Raw genomic sequence first — 23,335 nt, 5'->3', positions numbered from 1 at the left:
GTTTAAGGTTATCTTCCACCTTGTCTAAAAAAGAGCACATCTAAAACTGTAAACAGGGCTTTCAAAGTGAATGTAGCATGTTGGGATAATTGGGTTCCCCCAGAAGTCCTGAGAGGTAGCCTGGTACTCTGGGAAGAACAGTGAGAAGCCTTTTGTTCAAATGCTGGCTTGAATACTTAATAGCCATGTGAGCAAGGCTTGGTTCTGTGACTCGGTTAGTGTCCCTAGATGGTGATAATAATTTTTAGCCCCTCTCCATCGCTGAATTTTTGTGGGGAATGCACCTGGTGGGCCAGAATGCTGTAGAAAGAAATGGTAGCTCTCCATAGTCTTATGGATATTTTCCCTATAACTGAGTGCCAAGTTTTTATGTTTTGATTGTGTCTCTGTGTGGGCTTGTATTTATAACATCATCATATCAATCAACGGGCTTTCATTAAGCATGTTCTAGACACTGGGTATACAAAGACAAAGACAAAACTGAAATCTTCAATATCTTCTTCTGCTGGGGCTTATGTGTATGCTTCTTTTCTTTCTCCTCCTCTTCCTTCATCATCATCATCATCACATTTCTATAGCACCTACTATGTGCCGGGCGCTGTGCTAAATACTTTACACTTATTATCTCGCTTGATTTTCCCAACAACTTTGAGGGGTAGTTGCTGTTATTATTCCTATTTTACAGTTTAGGAAGTTGAAGTAAACAGAGGTTAAGTGACTTAGAAACCCAGCTAGTAAGTTAAGATCTTCCTGATTCTAGATCTGGCACCTCAAACACTGCTATCTATTTCTCTCTGTTTCTGTCTTTCTGTCTCTATCTCTGTCCCTCTGGCCATCTGTCTTTATTTCCATCTCTCTCTCTCTTCTATCCCTTCCTCATTTAAACAAAATAAATGTCAGGTAATTAAAATATGAATATATTACACATCCAAAATTATCCTGGGTTCAAATCATTCTGAGACAGCTGGATGGTACAGCGGATAGAGTGCCAAACTTGGAGTCAGGAAGACCTGGTAGTCAATGAGCATTTATTAAGTGCCTACTATATGCTAAGTACTGTGCTATGTGCTAGATTTGGTTACTTTAGATGATCTGATCATATGCATACATACATACATATATATATGCATGTATCAATGTATCATCTATTTCTATAAATGTGTGTGTGACATATATACAAACATATAACCAATGAGGGAATTATTTTGTTCAACCATACATTTTTGTTACAAGAGTTTTATTTTCTTTTTTTATTTTTCTCATTAAAAAAGTGAGAGTAGGAGGGAGAAAAATGAATTTTTTTCTTGATTGAAAAACAATAACATCAGAAACTTTTTTTGACAGAATTCCTATAAAGACCTTACTCTGGACCTTGTGTCTAGCTATATGCTATGTTATATAGGGTGATTTCCCCCCTTATCAGGTCAGTCGATTCTCATGGTTACCTGCTCATATTGCAGTGCCTTGTGGGAAAGGTTAGCATACTGAAGTCTCAGGCGACTCTTCCCTTGTGCAGCATCCTTCAGTTCATGCTCCTAGGAGAGAATACAATTTTTCCATGAGACACTTTTTGTACAGATCTTACGAAGTCAGCTGGATGGGGAGATGTGGTCAGAATAACAATAATAGCCAAAATTAACAGAGTGGTATAAATGAGAGGCAATGGAGAGGTAATGTTTTGAGTTCAAATCACACTCCTGACTAGCTATATGACATTAGACAAATCACTTAACTTCTCTGGACTTTATTTTTCTCATTTGTAAAATAGAGTTGATAAGACCTATAGTTTCTACTTCTCAGAATTATATATAACTTAAGAAAGAAAGGCTTAAGCACTTATACAGTATCTATTAGTATGCTTTTGGAAATAGCTATGTGGCACAATGGATGGAACATCAGAGCTAAAGTAAAAAAGACCTAAAATGAAATCCAGCCTCTGACATTTACTGGCTGTATAATACTAGGCAAGTCCCTTACCTCAGTTGACCTCAGTTTGCTCATCTGTAAAATGAGCTGCAGAAGGAAATGGCAAACTGCTCCACTATCTTTGCCAAAAAAATAATTCAAATGGGACCAAAGAGATGAACACAACTGAAATACAATATATTTAATGATAAAATTATTTACAAATATTCTCCTTTGATTCTCACAACAACCCTGTGAGATAAAAGCTATCATCAATTCCCTTTTAGTAAAAGTAAAAAAAAAAAAAGGAAAAAACAAAGAAAGTGTACTAAATGTAAACTGAGACAAACAAAGTTTGATTGACCTTGTCTCCTTGACTCCAGGCTCTATTCACTGTACCACCAACCTACCATAAATGAAATAATGTGTGAAAGTACTTTATAAAGCTTAACTCACCATACAAATGTTGTTCTATAGATTGCAGAGCATGCATTCCATGTCATTATAGAGGTATATGTAAGAATTCTGCATTCATTAGTTCCCTCAAATATTTCTAGAAGTATATCAAGACTTGGTTAAGATCATAAAAAGCTTGGAATTTGAATCCATAGCCATCAACTACAAATTTAGCAGTCTTCTCACAACCTGATGATGAGGTAATAATAGTTGCTTTCCCAGATTCTGGAGTAAAAGGTAAAGAAGAAGGTCTGTTTCATGGCGAACTATGAAGGGAAATCAAACTTGGGTAGAATGTTACGGTTGAGCTTCCTAGAAAGCTAGGGGCTGAGTTAGCCAACTCTTGATAGAATTCAAGGGACAGGTGAGCAAAAATTAAGTCATTCTGCCTTTTCCCCTTTTGACTGGAATGAACTTGGGCAAGTCACCTACAGTCTCCGAGTTGCCGTTTCTCCATATATAAAATGAAGAGATTGGTTTAAAAGTCTCTGAGGCTCCTTCTGTTGCTAGGTATGTGATCCCCTGATCTCCACAGGAAATTCAAGGAAGGTAGCCGGGGAGTTTGGCCTAGATACCAATAATAACAACTCAGATTTATATAGCAGTAAAAGATCTACATTAATTACCTAGCAATCAATCAATAAACATTTACTGATTATATATTTCAGGCACTGTGCTAAGCACTGAGGATATGCAGAAAGATAAAACGATAGTGCCTCCCCCTCAAAGATCTCACAGTGTAATGTCAATTAATTTTTCATTGGGGGTATTTTTTCCTCATAACATAATGAATCAGAAAATGGAAACATTTTTATTCCTGTTTTATAGAGAAGGAAACTGAGATTCAGAGAGATGATATGATTTACCCAAAATAAACCAGCTAATAAGTAGGGAAGTCCGTACTCACACTAGGGACTTATTCTCAGTCTTGGGATCTCACCACTGCCTCCTCGAGTAGGCAATGTGGCTTAGTGTAAAGAGCTCTGACTGTGGCTTCAGACAAACTGAGTTCTTTCTGTCTCTGACATTTATTACTATCTGGGTGATCTTGGAAGTCATTTGCTTCTCAGTTTCCTTATCTGTAAAAAGTGATGAAATTGAACTAGACAGCTTTTAGGGTCGTAAAAATCTATGATCCCCTGAGCCTTTTCATTTCACTATAGGGGATGACGCTAAGGAGTTGTTAACTCGTCAGGAAATATGAAGTTTCTGGTTGAATAAAAAGGCATTAATTATCATCTACTATGTGTCAAACAGGTTGCTAAGTGCTAGTCATTACTGCCTTGCCCAGAAACCCTAAGGGTCTTCCCCTCTCAGATTCATTTATTTAGAATTTTGGATTAGGTGAAAGAGGAGATTCTTTGTCTCAACTGCTACCTATGCTTAAACACTGAATGAGTGTTGCCTCAGTTAAACAGACCAGTTAAAGACCTTAGGGTAAAAAGGCCAAAGTCTCCCACTGTGTCCAGGGCCATCTCCTGTTGTCCTGATCTATATCTTGCCACTGGACTCGGATGGTCCTCTGAAGAGTAAAGTGAGGCAGGTAACCTTGCACAGCCCTCCCTCACTGAAATCCAATTCACTGAACGTCATCCCTCTTTGAAAATGAAGGACAAAAAACAACGTACAAAACAGGGATAGTTCCTGCTCTCAAGAATAGTAGTACATTTTCATAAGAAAAGGCAATATACATAGGTGAATAATGGCCAGAGAAAGAGGTTTATAAGGAGAACATTGAACTGATTCAAAGGGCAGTAGAGGGGCCTGCCCTTTCCAGATGCCATAATAATATTCATTTGGTTACTGTACCCAAAGTACAGTATAGGAAGGTACTTACAGCAGGGGAAAGGATTGGTAAGTGGGAGCAGAGGGGATGTTCTCTATGGCAAGTGGAATGGTGAGATGGTCAAAGTAGACAGTATGGAGCCTGGTGTAGTAAGTAAGTGAGTCTGTAATCACTATCAATCAAGACAACTCAGATCAATCCAGAGTGGGAGTGAAATGATCAATAAATTAACTCCTCCATCGAATGGGCTTTATGGTTGGCTTAGGGTAATGAGTCCAAAGGTTCAATCACTTACAATGGTATTGTAGCAAGGGAATGGGAATAAATATTAGATTCTGCAATACTTATTTGTGTATATGTATTCCCAATGGAACATAAGCTAATTGAGGAACAAGACTGTCACTTTTGTCTGAAGAGGGGGAGCAGAAAGAAGGGAGAGAGCAAGAAGAAAAATGGGGAGGGAGATGAAGAAAAGGAGGGAGGAAGTGAAGTGGGGAGAAGGGGCAGGATAAGATGTAGAAAGGAGGAGAGGAAAGGAGGGAGAAAAAGGAAAGGGAAAAGGTGAAAAGAAGAGTGGCTAAAGAAGGGATGATAGAAAGGGAGAAAGAGAAGAAAAAAAGGAAAAGAAAGACAAATGGAAGAGAGGCAGAGCAAGAAGATAAAAAGAGAGAGAAAGAAGGAAGGAAGGAAGGAAGGGAGAAAGGAAGAGAAAAAAAGAAGAAAGGAATTAAAGAAGAAAAGAGAAAAGGGTGAGAAGGAGAGGAGGAAGAAATTCTTGAATCTAATAAAACCTAAAAGCTTTTGCCTGAATAACAGGCTTTTTATGGGTCCAGAATAGGCTCTCTGTTGGCTATCAATTCTATAAAATGCAAATCCCCATATCTATTCTTCACTATTCTTTGTGTCCCCTTTGGGATCCTCTGTTGGTGGGAATATTACTTTCACTTGACTGTATGTGAATGCCTTCTAATTAAGGTTGATTTTACATCCATATCCCAGAGTTGCTGAGACAGTGATTCAGAACAGGTCAGTGCCATGGTGATAAAGAAGAAATCTCTGCTTAAAAAAAAAAAAAAAAAACAGATGAGGGTAGGAGAAACTACAGAGATTAGCTCTTCTCAATATTAGGCTTTTCTTTTGTCAAAAAAAAAAAACTGTTCTTGCACCTTGAAATATAACACTCAGGATGATTATGGCTTCCTGGCTTTTTTAATCTAATGAAGAAGAAAGTTTAGAATCTCAATTCAGTTTGAATGCAATCCAACAAATATTTCCTAAGCACCTACTATGTGCCAAGAATTAAGTCAGGGGCTGGAGACACAAAGACAATAATGTAATAACCCCTGCCTGTCCTCAAGGTACTTATATTCTTTGAGAAATACAATATGGATGCAGATAAGTAGACATAAATTATATGGAAAATAAATACAAAATAACATATGAAAGTAAACACTTTCATAATACTTCATGGAGGCAGTTAGGTGACACAATGGATAGAGCAATGGGGTTGGATTCAAAAAAACTCATCTTCCTGAGTTTAAATCCAGTCTCAGATATATATTAACTGTGTGATCCTAGACAAGTCACTTCACTCTGCTTGCTTCAGTTGCCTCATCTATGAAATGAGATGGAGAATGAAATTGTAAACCATTCTAGTCTCTTTCCCAAGAAAACCCCAAAGGTGGTCATGAAAAGAAGGACATGACTGAAAAAAGGACCGAACAATACTTCATATATGCAAGGAGAATTCTCAAACATGGGAATTAGGAAAAGCCTTAAAAATGGGGAAGAAGGAATCAAAAAGTCCTTTGGAAGGAAAGAGTACCTAAGCTAAGCCTTGAATTTAGCTATGGTTTTAAAAGATGGAGGTGAGATGGGATAAGATCTAGCTCATCCAAATGCATGGGGATGGGAAAAGAAATGCCATATATGGTGAAGAGTAAGCCGGTCAATCTGGCTACAATGTAAAGAAAGGTGTTGGACTATAATATGAAAATAGCAGAAAGACATAAGGAAATCAAATCATGAAGCACTTTAAAGTCCAAAATGTGAAACCTGTATGAAATCCTTGAAGCAATGGGGAACCACCAAAGCAGGCGAGTATAATGGTCAGACTTTGGAATATCAATTTGGCAATTTGCTGTAGAAAGCCTAGAGTCAAACTTAAACAAAGATGGGGGAAACTAAACAATATAAGAATCTAGAATCTGCATGTTAACCTAGAAAACTACATATTATTATTACCTATTTTGTACTGTATTTTTATTCATTTTGCTAAATATCTCCCAATGATGTCTTAAGCTGTTTGCTCTGGCATTTGAGTTTTGCGGACTGAATCTGACACCTCTAACTGTACAGAACAGATCAGAGAGAGAAGAGGCAATAGACCAATTAGGAAGCGATTTACAATAATCCAAGGAAGAGACAATCAGGGTGGTAGCTCTGAGAGTGAATGAACATAATGGGTTGGACACCAAAGACGTGATATCGGAGAATAAAAGAAATAGATAACTGGTAAGATTTGAGTACCATCTGACCTTTGTACTCTTCTGGGAGAGAACTGGACACAGACAAGCCCTTACTATTACTCTCCATTAACATAAATATTAACCCCATTTTCTATGTGAAGGCACTGAAATCAGGGCCAGTTCCAAGTAGTAGAAATTGATTTATCTATTTATGGCTATATCTATCTATATGTATATATCTCTATCTCTCAAAATCTCTATATCTATCCACCTATATTTCTATGTAAATATTTTATTTATATTTGTCTATTTATTGATATGTATATATGTCTCTAGATATATATGTACACACACACATATACACATATCTCTGAGTCTGTGTCATATCAGGGTACCTAACGTTCCCATTATTAACACCATGCTTTTGGTTTTTGTGTCTCCAAAAGATGTCTATATTACCAAGGTGGACTACACATCAATCCATCGCTCACTGAAACAGTCACATAATTTATAAGAAATGGAGGCTCACATAGGGGCGTGGGACTTGGCCAAGGCCACGTAGCAAGTAAACCGAGGACCTGGAATTTGAATTCAGGACTATTGACTCCAAAGCCTTTTTCATCTCCATGATGACCAGCTGGATAGCAGTCATTTGCGCAAATCCTGAGATGAAAGGGAGGAAGGGTCTATTTCATGGTATGCTTTCTAGAGAGGGCATGCCGAGGTAGAATGCAGCGTTGTCTAGGAAGGACTCGGGCTACCAAATACTACAAGAATGCAGGGATTTAGAAGATGGGGTATGTGATCAAAAGCTAGTTTTGTCCTGGGCCTTCCTGTCACTATATCTTAGGACTGTACGAACTTGGACAACTTCTCTGGGCCTCAGTTTCCCCACCTACAAAATGAAGGGGTTTGACCAGAAAGTCTCTGAATCCTCTTCCATCTTTAAATAAAGATTCTTTGATCCCAGAGCAAGATCAAGGGAAGTGGGCAGGTGATTTAGTCAAGATACCAAGAAAAGTTCACATTTATATAGCAGTAGGAAATCTACAAAGTGTACTTGTTATATAGCAGATAATTTCATCCTTATGGCACCCAGTGAAAAAAGAATAATAGCTGACATTTATATAGTGCTTATAATGCACCAGACACTATGCTAACTTCTTTACAATTATCTCATTTGATCCTTAAAACAACATTTTGGGGGTAGCTAGGTGGCGCAGTAGATCTGCCCTGAAGTCAGGAGGACCTGAGTTCAAATCTGATCTCAAATATTTAATACTTCCTAGCTGTGTGACCCTGGGCAAATTACTTAACCCCAATTGCCTCAGCAAAAAAACAAAAACAAAAAAAAATCAACATTTTGAGGTAGGTACTATTATTATTCACATTTTACAAATGAGAAAACTGAGGCAGACAACAATCAAGTGACTTTCTCAGGATCACACAGCTAGAAAGTGTCAGATATCAAATTTTGAACTCAGGGCTTTCTCATTCAAGGCCTGGCATGCTATTCACTGTACTGCCTAGCACCCTTAGTCAACAATATTTATTAACCCTTTTATATGCCAGAGAACAAAAGAAGGTATAACTGAGAGAGCAGGAGAGAAGAGAGACAGGAATAAAGACAAAGATAGAGATAGAGAAATCTCCATTCTTTTATTCAACCTATTTCCTCAATTTGGAATGTCCTTCCTATCAGTTCTGACTATCTGGTGCCACTTCCTCCTTTCTAGGAGGAGCTTGGTCAGTGGAAAGATCAATAGATTTAAAGTTGAAAGACTTGAGTTTGAATTCAGACTCTGCTACCTACTATGTACTTCAGAGACAAATCATTTCAACCATCTTGACCTTCAATATGACCTGTCAACCATAAATCAGGACCTGGAACTGACTTTAGGACTAAATGCTATTATAATCCCCATTTTCCAGATGAGAAAACTGAGGCAAATAGAGTTCATTTTTAATAAATAAAATTGAGACACAGAAAAGTTAAGTAATTTGTTTAAGGTAACATAATAAGTATCGGACAGGCTATGAACTCAGACCCTCTTGACTCCAAAATGCAGCCTTTCCTAGATCCTTAGTGAATAGAAACTTTCACCACAAAGAGACAATGCTCAGCAGATGCATCCAACGTTGTTCTCCCAAAGGCTTCCTCAAGGAACTCCACCTTAGTAAAGCTTCTGACATTTCCATTGAACACTGAACCCTCTTTGATATTAAATGAAGCCTGAAGCAATTAAGAGGAATTTATTGCAAGGAGTCCAGTCCTCAAGGAGCTTTTTTTATTGAGTGGGCTCATAAAATTGAAGATCAACCAGGGCTCCTCTGGGAAAGTCTGGATGGACAAAATCTTTCCCAAGAAGTCTGCTGACCAAAGCTCAAGAGACTGCTTAACACTTTGGATGTCCAGAAAGCATCTTTGGAGCTATGGCACTTTCCCTGGGTGTATATAATAATCATGGCCACCTGCATTTCTAGAGCACTTTAAGGAAGCAAAAGTATACCCCCATAAGAACTCTGGGAAGGAGACACTCTAAGCGTTAAGAGATGACTAATTATGTATGACTAAAATGAAAAAAAATGAATAAAAAGGCTCTTGGACTTCCTTATAATTTCAATTATTTATTGAGCACCTATTGTATACCAGGAACCATAATAGATAGCAGGGATATGAAGGCAGAAAGTAAAAGTGAAATTGAAAGTTCCTGTCCTCAAGAAGCTTACATTCTAGTGTATTCCTCATTAGAGTGGGAAGTCCTTGAAGATGGGGACTGCCTTAGTTTTCTTTTTGTATTTTGTACATCACAAGTGCTTAATAACCAATTAATAAACACTTATTAAGAACCTAATCTATACCAGACATTCTGTGCTAAGCACTGTCATTCTCTCTATAATTAATTACTCACTTGGTGTGAGATGTTTAGCTAGAAAAGTGAACTTTTTCCTCTCTTCAGTGGATGCTTGTACCACTATGAGGTTGTCTTTTTTTTTCCTCAATGGTATACTCTTTTCCTATAGGTACCTTGGCTTGGTGTAGAATTGGCTATAAAGAGAGATAAAGATTCAAGTTCATGCCCTATGAGGATTACTAGAAGGAACTATGGTGTTTAGCTACCAGAGAAGGCTTAGGAAAGTACAAGACAATTGTCTTCAACTCTTTGAAGGGCTGCCATGGAGAAGAGCACTGACCTTGCTTGGCTCCAGAGGAAAGAATCAGGAATAATGGATGAATAATTTAGACAACCCCACTTCTCCTCCTTACAGCTAACTAACTCATTTAGGGTGCTAAGTCCCTTTCAGGATTTAGTCTGCCAGGTAAGGGTTTGCCCCAACCTTACTGGGTGCTCCCTTTCTACAGGTAATTGTGAGTTCCACTGAGGTAGAAGTTCTCACTGGGTAGAGCACAGGGCCTAGAGTCAAGAAGATCTGAATTCAAATCCAGCCTCCATCAAATCTAGACGAGTCACACGAGTTCTGTGACCTTGGCCAAGTCATGTAAGCTCCATTTGTCTCAGTTTCATCATCTATATAATGGGAATTATAATAGCATTTACCCCTCCCCCCAGGTTGTTTGGGGATCAAGGGAGACAATATTTGTAAAATTCATAGTAATCACTTAATATTTCTTTCCTTCTTTTCTTCCTTCCCCATTAATATAAAAACTATTTGTTAGCTATGATGAATAGGGGATTCATAGATAGATAGATAAACAGAAAGAAAGAAAGAAACAGATTAGATTAGATGGCCAAAAAGATATCTTCTAACTCTATTAATTCCTTCATGAGTTAGGGATGATCTTCACCCCTGCTACAGAGAAAGCCCAGAGAAGGAGATCAACTTGATCACATAGCTGGTAAGCAGCAGTACTGGGATTCAAGTCCAGGTCTATTATTTCCAGATTTAATATTTTATCCTCTAGAGAACTCTGCTACTCCCTCCTCCTGAGCTGGGAATGGAATCCAAATAGGCTCTTTTCACTGAACCTCCTTGTTACACTCTCCTGTCCATAATACAGTCTCTGCCTCTTGGTTATGGCTGCCGAACAGCTGTGAATATAATAAGCAAATGTATTTTTAAAAGTAGCAAAATAGATTTTACAGGATTAGTATCAATTTGGGAGTGAGTCAGAAATATTACTAATCAGCTGCTGAGTAACGCCATCAGAGCCAGCTTGAGCCCAGATCGGCATGGTATAGCCCACTCAGCAGAAGACCAGCATCGTAAACGCAGAGACCATTTAATAAATGGCTAGCAAACACAGAGCTCAGAAATGGGTGCTTGTTACCCAGTTCTGTGGCTCTACTCAGTCAGGGGAAAGGAAAGAACATTCATAGAATCACAGAATCTCAAGAGTAAAAGAGAAGATGATCACAGATTTCAACCTGGAAGCTTAGAGATCTCTGAGTCCTACCCCATTATTTTCTAGAGGAGGAAAGTGAGACTCAGAGAGACCATGTGGACACATAGCTGGTAAATGCCATGCAGGATTAAATCAATGTCTTCTGAATTCAAGTCCAATATACTATCGATGCGATCTATGATGTGGGCTTTACCACCTAAAAATGATATGATCTAAGATGTGGGGTCTGGCACCAAATAATGGCAGGCACCAAAAGTAGGGGTTTGGTCTTGTGAAGGATTCACAATGGCCATTCTCTTTGGCAAAATGTAGGTTTATTTAGGGAATAGGTTACAGACAAAATGAAGGGATACAGCAGACACCGGGTTTGGTAAATATGAAATAGAGTGGAAAACACATGAAATACAAGTTCCTCAGTGGAACTCACAATTACCTGTAGAAAGGGAGTACCCTGTGAGGTTGAGGCAAGCCTTTAACTGGCAGACTAAATCCTGAAAGGGACTTAGCACCCTAAATGAGTTAGTTAGCTGTAAGAAGAAGTGGGGTTGGGAAACATAATGGAGTTAGGGGAGACATCACGTGGCAGGGGGGAGGAGAGTTAAGGAGAAAAACACCACAAGGCAGAGTACTGTGGCAGACTGACCCAAAGGAGGGTGGCAGCCATGGGATGGCCCACAAGTAGATTTTATAGGGAAAATGTAACCTCGGGGACATGACTGGGATGTCTACAGAAGGTGGATCTCAGGAGAATAACATAACTTGGATTTCAGACTGGATCATTTCCCCTAAGGGAGGGACCATGGCACTAAACTGATCTTGCCTCAGGGATCAATTCTTTAGTTTCTCTTGGTCCAAAACACCATTCAGGACCTCATCATTATTACTGTACTATTATACAATAGTAGTCATCTAATCCAATATAGAACTAAACCATTTCTATACATATTCAATTCGTGGTCATCCCGCTTTTGCCAACAGACCTAGTGAGGGAAGAAATTTCTCCCTCTTCAGGCAGCCCACAACACTTTGGGACAGCTCTAATTGTGGAGAAGTTTGCCCTAATTTGATTCTTAACAGTCTATCCATTACTCTTAGTCTTAACTTCTAGAGCCAAGCAGAACAAATAAGATCATATGTGCAATTTCTTTTTGCAAGGCATTAACATAAACAATTATCATCATCAAGAATCATCAAGTACATACTATGTGCCAGGCTCTGTGTTAAGATACTAGGGATACCAAAAAACAAAAACCAAGGTCCTTTCCCTCAAGCAACTTATTTTCTAATGGAAAGAACACACACATGCAATAATAAAACCAAACTGACAATAGCCAAATGAAACAGTGCAACTAATAAAAACACAAATGAACAATGTGACTGATAACAGCACAACTGAACGCTCTAATAAGACTTTTACAATAACAAAATGGAACATTGTAACTGACAATAACACAAATGAATAACAATAACAAAGGAGCAATGCAACTGGACAACAATAAAAGTGAATATTATAACTAACATTGTAAGATTTGTCCCCCCAAAAAATTGGAAATATTCATTTCCCTTCTTTGCAAAATGGGGAACTGAGCATAGAACAATGCTCCAGGCTTAACATAGTGCCCAACACATAGTAAATGTATAATCAATAGTTGTTGACTTGACTTGTTAGATTCGATTTCCATGTTATGTCCTCCTCCATACCTCTTTCTTTCCTGTTCTTGGTTATTTGGGTCAGAGGCAGGGGAAGGTTAAGCATACATAAATAAAGATGATAGAAGAATAGAAGTTATTTACAGCAACAACAATTTATTTTATGAGCTGCTAGGGAAATTGAACCTGCAAACCCATTTTTAACATTCTAGCATGATTTGTGGCCAGACCCACATTTCCCCTAGAAAGAGATAATATATATATATATACATATATATATATATACATATATATATATATATATATATTATATATATATATATATATATACGTTGCCCTGCTCCTCCTTCTACTGTTCAACACTCTTCAATAGAGTTTTGTTGAGTTCAGGCTGTTTCTCCTGGGGCAGACCCCAAAGTAAATGAGAAATTGATGAACAAGTGTACCATTGAGCATGCCAGTGACCTCTCCTGTCGAAATCCATTTTCCTTATTTTTAGCAAAGGCAATTGTATGAAAGCAGCCACTAAAAATAATCTACTCTCCGGTTGTTATCAAAAATGTAAAAAAAAAATCTGAAGCACAGGAGAGAAGCAGAGATAAAAGCTTCCACTTTGCTAAGGACCAAAACAGTATCATTGAGGAGATGAAAACTACACTATAATAGCCCAGCCTTGTTAACATAAGGGAACCAACATAAGGTGAGAAGTCAGGAGCATTCAGAGTTTGCTAAGGAACATGCTGAAAAAATAGGCTTAGGATAATTTCAGCAAACAGGATAAATTTTCTGAAATACTGAAGGAGCCAAATTACTTTGTCTAAGAAGCTCAGATTGGACACCATGTATCTACCCTACTGTCCCACCCTGTCCAAATTTCCTTATATTTATTAAGCATATATTATATGTAGAGTTATATATACATGCTATCTCCCCCCATAGAATGTAAACTACTTAAAGTCATGGGTTTAAAAAAATTTTTTTTAATTCCCAGCACCTAACACAGAGCCTAGGACATGAAAGTTGGACATAATGACAAGGTTTATGATTTTATTGGTTATAGGGAACTCCCACGTGGAGGGTGGGAGAGTGTGATTCTTTACAAATACAGTTAAATCCCTTCTTTGCCACAGATGGCATTAGAGAGTTACCTAGACCAAAGTTCTTAAACTGTGGGTCACCCTATGTGGGATCTCATAACCTGAATATGGGGAGGGGGGTCATGAAATTATGATTTATTATTAGTAAATGGTTGATTTACATACCTATATACCTGAGGTTGTGTAAAAATTTCTTGGATGAAAAGGAGTTGCAAGTAGAAAAAATTTAAGAAGCCCTGAGTAGATCATTCAGTTGTTAAGTGATCTGCCAAAGGTCACATAGTCAGGATGTTCTAAGTGAGATTTGAATCCAGGCCTTCCTAGATTCAAAGTCAGCTATCCACTATGTGCAATGTCTGGGACATACCCAGTGTTTAAAGTATATGCCTATTGATGGGTTGATTCCAATGTCCAATCTCTTTTGTAGCCTTTGGCTATTCTGAGAAATGCTCCAAATATTCCAAAATACTTATAGCATCACTTTTAAAAACTAGCAACAAATAGATGCCCATGGGTTGGAGAACAACTAAACAAATTATGGCCCATTAAGTATAATAGAGTATTGTCAGGTTGTGAGAAAAAATGAATATGAATAATAAAGACAAACATGAAAAGAGACAGCTAAAGAAAGCAGAACAACAAAAACCATCACATTCAATGAATAAAACAACATAAATATAAAATAAAATAAAACGATGGAAACTGAATGCTATGAGATTTCAACAGTTGATTTTAGAGCCAAAGAAGAACATGGAAAGGTAACTTCCTTTATAGAAGTGAAAGATTATGGAACACTATAGGTGACTTCATACATTTTCAATATGTAGAACAATTTGGCTAAACTAATTTCCAGTAATTTCACCTTTTTTATTCTTTATTATGAAGGATAGCTTTATTGGGAACAGCAAGAGATATACAGACACACATATAATACATATTATATACTTATATATATATGTATATGTATATACACACATATATGTTGGGGGCTGCAAGAGAGATATATGTCTCTCTCTCTCTCTCTCTCTCTCTCTCTCTCTATATATATATATATATATATATATATATATAAATACACATATATGTGTGTAAATATATGTATCCCTCTTGCTGCCCCCAATAAATATATATAGTGTGTGTATACATATACACACATATCTATATACATATACAATACATATATATGTATATAGTATAAAAATAAAAGATTTTAAAGGAAATGGGTCTTAGGTATAGCAATCAAAATTAAGGGTTAAAAAAGGCCTCCAAGACCAGCTATATCAACCACTATTTGAATTCCTTCTACAGGATATCTATGTAATTAAATGAGATAACACATATACAGTTCTTTGCAAACCTTAAAAGTATATTATTGCTTTTATTATTATTAATTACTATTATTATAGTTTTCTCATTTTAAAGATAATGTCCATATCAGGAAAACAGATGGATGGAGGTGAGTGTCCTTCCCATATATTTCCTCTTCTTGACAGCTACTAGTGACACTAATGCTTTCCTTCCAATGAATCATTGTGACTGAATCTCAGAGCTGGAAAGGACCTCCAACTCACACTTGGACAGCAATCCCCTCTGCAGCACCATCAAAAAATGATCTCCTGAGATTTTCTTGAAGACCTTCAGTGAGGGGGTAACCCATTATCTCCAGTTGTTAGGAAGTTTTGCCAACACCTCCAGTGCTACTTCTTGTGCCCTTGTTCTGGACCAATCATAATGAACCTGAGTATCTTTAACAAGATGGTTTTTCCAATAATTGAATACAGCTCTCATCCTCCAGCAGTTTTCAATGAGACACTAGCTGCCTTTGAGATGTTTCCCATTCACAGAAACATGAAGACATATGAGGGCTAGCTGGTGAGTAGAGCTATAAAATGATTCACTCTTGGACTGGCAGTTCCCAGGAACAGCTGTACTCCAGCTCCAACCAGGCAGGGAACTCCTTTGGGCTCCTTCATTTATTTCTCTTTTAAAATCTGACAATACTATCCTTCCTTCCTCAGACTCTTGTTTCTAAGGAGTGTGAGATATTAGATCAAGATGCAAAAGTAACCACAACAACACCATGAGGATGATGATTAAGCTGCTGCTGCTGCTGCTGTCTAGCATTTTATATACTTGAAAGTTTTACAAGACACTTTACAAATATTATCTCATCTCATCTTCACAACAACTCTGGGAAGTAAGTGCTATTATTCCCTTTTATAGATTAGGAACAGAAGCTGACAGAAATAAAGTGACTTGCCCAAGGTCACACAGCTTCTAAGTATCTGAAGCTAGATTTGAACGCAGTTCTTTCTGATTCCAGGTCTAGGACTTTTTTGCATTGTAATCAAGAGACAACTGGGAAATACAGATAAGCATGGACCATCAGTAAGAGGTGACATTTACATTAAGGCAACTAGGTGGTCAGTGAATGGCTGAACCTGAAGTCAGATTCACCTGAGATTAAATGAAAATCCCTGACACTAGCTAGAGGATGTTGGGTAAGTCATTTAACTTTTATCTGCCTCAGTTTTCTCATCTGTAAAATGAGGATAATAATAGCACCTATCTCTCAGGTTGTTTTAAGGATAAAATGAAATTACTTTGTAAAACACTTTGCAAACTTTAAAATATGATACAAACACTAACTATAGTTACTACTACTAATATTATTAGTGCCCTAATGTTTGCAAAAGATTTTACATGTATAATTCCTTAAGAGCCTGGAAAAGCATTATTATACCCATTCTGGAAATTGGAGGACAGAGGACTATAACTTGCTTAAGGCCACACAGCTAGTCAGAGATGAAATACAAAGTCTGTCTTCTTTGGCTCCAAGCCCAGTGCTCCTTTCCCTGTAACATATTTGCTTATTGAGATCCATCTCTAATCATCCTTATTTATATCCAGAAATATTTATTTCTGGAGGAGAAAATAAGGCACAACCCTCCCTCATTTCAATCCAGTTCACTTGCATGTCATAACATGCTATAGCCATCACCTCCCTGATGTCATGTTCTCATTGGGGACCCAACTGGACTGCTCAGATGGGCAACAAAGATGCTTTTCTTTCCCTTTTCCCTTCTTTTCTTTTCCCTTTTTTCTCTTCTTTTCTTTTCATCTTCCCTTTTCCTTATTTCTGTCCACATAGGGGCAGGCACTCTACCCAAAACTATGTAAATTTTAATTGCTGAAGCCTCACAAGATATCTTGGAATTTATCTGCAAAATTTCTTTATGAAGGACTATGCCTTAAACCCAAATCACTGGTTCTGATTGATGCAATTGTTTCTGTTTTGGCCAAAAACTCTGAAGGTCTTCCCCTCCCAGATTGATTTTTTTAACTAGGTAAAAGAAGCCATTTTCTGCCTCATTTCTTACTTAGCTTTAATCATTGATTGGATGTTGCTTCAGTAAAACTGAAACCTGTTAAAGACCTTAGTTTTAAAAGGACAAGGTTTCCCACTGCATCCAGGGCCATTGCCAGGCATCCTGATCTATATCTGGCCAATGGACCCAGATGCTTCACCCAGCTCTATCTCACTTAAATCCAGTTCACTTGCATGTGGGGACATTTCCTCCCTGAGATCATCGCCCTCTTAATGAAAGAAGGCAAATAACCACTTGCCTATATTAAACTGCAGTCGCTATTGATAAGGGAGATTGAATACAATATGGACTTAGTTCTGAATTCATGTGCCCTCTCCATTCAGTAGGAGTGATGATAATAAGAGGGTAGAACCAAGGTTGTATTTATTAACTCTATTTATATAAATAATGATAACAGGGTAATTTTTGTGTGTGTGTGTGTGTGTGTGTGTGTGTGTGTGTATGCACACTTGATTAAGACAATGTTTTCAGCACCAGATCACTCCACCCTGACCCAGGTTGCAACCTAACTAGGAAGTCAAGTGGTGAAGGAGAGAGGGAACTAGAAAGATTATTGACTCGGAAGTCAGAGGATTTGGATTCAAAAGCTAATCACTTACTTACTAATTACTTACTAAAGCTTATCACTTACTCCTTGTGTAGCTCTAGGCAACCCATTTTACCTCTCTGGATCTCAGTTTCCCTATCTGTAAAATGAGAGGTTGGACCAGATCAGTTTTAAGTCCCTCCTAAATCCATATGTATGAGCCTAGGATTGCATATTCAAAGCAAAAAAAAAAAAAAATGGTTCTCCATCTTCCCTATGCATATCTTCAATGGCATCCCCCGCCTAGAATGTGGCTTGACCACAGGAAGTTCATAGTACATGCTGGACAACTCAGAGTCCTCCAACCACAGATTATGTTTATAAACATCATGCCTGTACTCTCCATTTTTTAAAGCTCCTTCGAGGCTGAAATGAATGTTTATCAAAGATCTGTAGAATTCCTTGATACTGCCAACGTTTTCTAATCCCCAGAGTGGAAAAAGGAAACCATGAAAGTGGAGGGGAGGAGATAGGAGGAGAAGGAAGGGAAAAATCTCAAGACTGAACCTTCCAATTTTAAAGAATTAGAGAAACAATGATGGCATGTCCATCAGCCTCCATTCATACCTGCATAAAAGGAATAATACTCTGATACCCCCAATACAATTTTAAGGCCCAGCTTCCAGACCAATCCTACCCCTAGTCCACTTTCCCCAAATCAAAGAACCATGGAATGAATATCAGATACCATAGCCCTTTCAGAATCCCACACTAGTGATTCCAAAAAGGTAATCTGGGACTAACAACAGCTGACCCCATTTAGGATGTGACTCATTCTTCTAGGCTGTGGGCCACTAATGGGGAATACCAAGAGAGTTGTAGGGGGAAATTCTTTGTGCTCCAGAAACAAGCCCTACCATTGTTATTTATCCATTCTCCCAACATGCACTTATTATATGCAAGGTATCACAATGAGAGCAGGGGAGAAAAGACAAAATATGAAACTATCCCTTCCCTCAAGGAGCTTACATTTTATCAAGGACAACAACATATCTATAGGCAAATATATATAAAACATGCACAAAATGACTGCATAGAACATTTGAGGGCATTAATAATATTATAAGGGGAAGCTAGATGGGTAGAGTACGGGGGCTGGAATCAGGAATATCTGGATTCAAATCCATTCTCAGGCACTATTTGTGTCTCCTTGGGCAGCTCATCTGTAAAATGAGCTGGAGAAAGACATGGCAAACCATTTCAGGATCTTTGCCAAGAAAACTCCAAATGGGGTCATGCAGCATTGGACCCGACTGAAACAATTTAGCAGCAGCAACAAAATAAAATACATGGGATTACAAATGAAGCCAATCATATTAAGATGCAGTTATCAGAATCTTTTTAAAAACAAATTCTCAGAATTTGTTAAGAACTTTTGGAGAGGGATTTGAGCTCCCTTGTAACTGGCCCAGCAGATAGAATAGAATGCAGGACCTAAAATTAGGAAGACTAACTTCAGATACTAGCTGCATGAGTGGGCAAGTCTGTTTCCCTTGGTTCCAAGGGAACCAAGTTTCCTCATCTGTAAATGGTCCTTCTAGAGTTGCTGTAAGGCTCAAGTAAGATAATACTTGTAAAGCACTTAACATAGTAGTTGGCACATAGTAGGTACTATATCCATCTTAGTTCTTGTTGCTTTTTTTGTTATGGGTGAAGATATTGCAATAAAGATTTCATGATAGGTGTAAATGAGTGTGGATAATTGGTGTTATTTATCTAATCATGAAAGAAAACTGAATCTATACTTTCTCTGGAATGGTAGGATAATGTAGTTAGAGCTGGAAAGAATCTCAAATCTATCTGGTCCAACCCTCTCATTTTATAGATGAAGAAACAAAGGCCTGGGAAAATTATTTTTTCTGTTTCTTCCAGGATGTGGGTATTACTTCCACCAATAGAGGTTACAACCCACCTCTAAACTGAGCTGGATTAATCATAGAAAGGAGTTCATGATGCAAAAAGGTTAAATGAAGTCACACAGAGAATGTGTCAGAGATTTGAACCCAAGTCCTCTCAATTCAGAATGAGTGATCATTCTAACACAGTCTGTGGTGGAAGGAGCATTAGCAATCAGGAGACTTGGATTTGGGTCCTAGCTTTGTCATAGATTCACGATGGGACCTAAAAATCTTGTGCTTTTTGTTTTGAATTGGATCTGTGATTTCATTGGCATATGGAAGCCAAGAAAAGAAACTGCCTTTATCAGCACAGATCTGTGACGAGGGAGGTTGTACAATTGTCAATAGCCCCAGTGCTGGATGAGGGCCATGACTCCCAGGAAGGTAGTGACCAACCCATTATCACAGAGATACTATTTCAGTCCAGAGTCACAGAATCTCTGACTTGGGAGGAACCATGGAGGTTTTCTTTTTCTGTACCTGAAAAAAAAAATCCCTACTATAAAATACTCAAAGTGCTTTTTCATCTTCTATCTACAGAACCCAAGTTCTTCTTGTCTCCAAGTCTTGTTTTCTTCTCATTTTACTATGCTGGCTCTTTGAAGGCATTTTACTATTTGATAAGTGGCAAAAACCAAGTGCATAAATTATCTTTATAGAATAAGGTTTCTTAAATTTTTTTCTACTCACAATCCCTTTTTATCTAAAAAATTTTAGATGACTAGGGGTATATAAAAATAGATATTCAAATAAAATTTTTACTGATAATAAATCAGAATTTCATAACCCCCACATTCAGTCAAAAAATCTCATAGCAATTGTGGAAGAAGAAGAAGAAGAAGAAGAAGAAGAAGAAGAAGAAGAAGAAGAAGAAGAAGAAGAAGAAGAAGAAGAAGAAGAAGAAGAAAGAAAGAAAGAAAGAAAGAAAGAAAGAAAGAAAGAAAGGAAAGAAAGAAAGAAAGAAAGAAAGAAAGAAAGAAAGAAAGAAAGAAAGAAAGAAAGAAAGAAAGAAAGAAAGAAAGAAAGAAAGAAAGAAAGAAAGTCCAAGTGAATTTTAGGCAGACTTAGTCTCTCTCTACTCTGGTCTATGTTCCATTTAGCTGACACAATGATCTTCCTAAAGATCGTATCTCACCTTGTTATCCCCTTACTCAATCAGCTCCAGGAGTTCTCTATTAGTTCTGGGAGCCAATAGAAAAATCCATGTTTGGCGTTTAACACATCACTGCCTTCTGTAACTCTATTACCCAATGATACTGGTCTTGGGGTTTCTCCAGCAGTTCAGAGTGTACTCTGCCTTCTGGCTCTGTGTCTTGTCACTGGTTGTTCCCCACTCCTGTAACATCCCCTCCCTCCTTTTTTGGCTTCTCTGCTTTCCTTCAAATGTCGTCTACTCCAGGAGGCCTTTTGTAGTCCGGCCTCTGCAGCAGCCCCAATGCTAGTGCCATCCTTCTGAGCTTGTGTCCCATTTGCACTATATATATATATATATATATACCATGTATATACATAGTTCTTTTCATGTTGTTTCCTCCCATTGGGATGTGAGTTCTTTGAGGGAAGGAACTGTATTTTATCTTTCTTTGTGTCTCTAGCACTCAACACAGTGTGTGATACATGTTAAGTGATTAATAAATGATTGTTAACTGTGATAAGAAACAGAATTAGACTTCTCTAAAAGTGGAAACAGAAACCTTAGGAGGAGAGAGAGGCAGACAGACAGACACAAAGAAAGAGAGAGGGAGGAAGAGAAAGAGAGATGGAGAGAGGAAAAGAGATAGATACAGGGAGATAGAAAGAAAGAAAATGAGAGTGAAAAGAGGGAGAGAGGGATGGAAGGAGACTGACAGAGGCAGGAGAAAGAGGGAGAAGGAGAAAGAGAAAGCGAAAAAGAGGGAATGAGAGCAAGGGAGAAAGTCAGACAGAAATAGGTGGAGGGAGCGAGGAAGAGAGAGAGAGAGAGAGAAAGAGAGAGAGAGAGAGAGAGAGAGAGAGAGAGAGAGAGAGAGAGAGAGAGAGAGAGAGAGAGAGAATGGAGAGAGACAGACAGAGGCAAGAAAAAGATAGAGGGAAGGAGGGGAAACAAAGGGAGCAAGAGAGAAAGGACAAGACAGCAAAAGAGGGAGACAGACATACAAGGAGATAGAAACAGACAGAGAGAGATAGAAAAATTCTAGCAAAGGCTGGGTGGCCATTTGTTGCAGATATTTATTTTATTTTTTGCAAGGTAATTGGGGTTAAGTGACTTGCTCAAGGTCACCTAGCTAGGAACTTGAATTTAGATCCTCCTGACTCAGGGCCTGTGCTCTATCCACCCATCTAGCTGCCCTTGTTGGGGATATTGTAGAGGGTTGGACTAATGGCCCCTAAGTTCCCTTTCCCAAATGAGCTTCTGTGGTATTTTTCTGTCTGTGGATAATGTAGCAAGAGCTTAAATAGTTTCTTCTTTCCTTCCTCCCTCCTCTGTCTCTCTCTCTTTTGTTCTCTCTTCCCCTTCCCTTCCTCTTTCTCTTTCCTTCTCTTTCTCACTCCTTTCTCTTTTTCTTTTCCCTCCTCCTCTCTCTGTCAAGAAGCTAAGAAAAGAACTTCTTACGCCAGTATTTTAATCACTTAGCAAGGGTGCCTGCATCTGAACAATCCAGGCTTGCAGAAGGGAGGAGATCAAAGGAGTGGAACAGGAGGACGTCAAAATGGAATATAAAGAGTGAAACAGGGCTAGGGAGCATGGAGAGGGAGGGCCTGAGCAACAGAGGAGAGTTCCAAGTCTGATGGAGGAATCACAGAATCTCAGAGTTGGAAAGGATCTCCAACTCACATGAGAAGAACATCTTCCTCAACATTCTTGACAAGTCATAATCTGGCCTTCATTTGAAGACCTCCAAAGAAGGGGACCTCACTACCTTCAGAGGCAACCCACATTACTCAGATATTTCCTACTAGGCTGAGCTTCTCCAGACTTTGCCATTTTGTCCCAGAAGCCTCCTCATACTGTAAGGATAGCTTTAGCCATGGAATTCCCACTTCTTCGGTACCCTTTGCCTCTGGAACCCAGGCTTCTGATTGTAGAGAATGAGAGTGGAGAGTTCTTCCAAGGACTTCCATTTCAGGAGGACACCCAAATCATACATCTCTTCATTTCTACCTGGCTTCGCTGCTCTGGACTTTGCCGCCATTCTCCCAGACAGGACACCTCACTGTTCCCTTTCAGTTTCCTTTTCTGTGTTGTCTACCTCCATTAGATTATAAGCTCACTGAGGTCAGGGACTCTATTTTTTAATTCCCAGGACTTAGAACAGTGCCCAGCACATGGAAGGAACTTAATAAATGCTTATTGACCAATCCATTTTTCCCTAATCAAGCTAAAATATTCCCCTTTTCACTTTCTATGCAATGGTCCTAATTTTGTCTTTGGGGGTTAAGCAAAATTAGCCTAATGCCTCTTTCATATGATAGTTATTCAAATAAGATCACAGAATCACAGATTTAGAACTGCAAGTCCCTTTAGACATTATCTAGTTTAATTTTCTCATATTACAGACAAGGAAAATAAGATCTAGAGAGGTTAAAAAATTTTCCCAAATTCACCAAAATGCTACCCCTTGTAGACAGTTACCATGTGACCATCCCCAGGTCTCCTTCTCCTTCAGTTCCTTCAGTCCTCAGCCCTTCACCATATTGGTTGCCTTCCTTTGGATGCTCTTCATTTCACCATTTTTCTTTCTGAAAATGTTTCT

At 38.3% G+C, this 23,335-nt stretch overlaps 1 protein-coding gene across 7 annotated transcripts in view; it reads right to left on the bottom strand.

The window, feature by feature from the left end:
• RIMBP2 (RIMS binding protein 2) overlaps nt 1-23,335 on the bottom strand; it is a 494,357-nt gene that overhangs the window by 162,892 nt on the left and 308,130 nt on the right. For all 7 annotated transcript variants that reach the window (XM_051972604.1, XM_051972603.1, XM_051972606.1 and 4 more), the window contains exon 8: nt 1,446-1,535. In XM_051972604.1, coding sequence (XP_051828564.1) covers nt 1,446-1,535 — 90 coding nt within the window. The remainder of the gene's footprint in view (nt 1-1,445; nt 1,536-23,335) is intronic.

The sequence above is a fragment of the Antechinus flavipes genome, chromosome 1 (genome assembly GCF_016432865.1).
Source record: "Antechinus flavipes isolate AdamAnt ecotype Samford, QLD, Australia chromosome 1, AdamAnt_v2, whole genome shotgun sequence".
NCBI lineage: Eukaryota > Metazoa > Chordata > Mammalia > Dasyuromorphia > Dasyuridae > Antechinus > Antechinus flavipes.
Note: the sequence above shows the minus strand (reverse complement) of the source record. Positions and strands in the feature narration are given on the sequence as shown.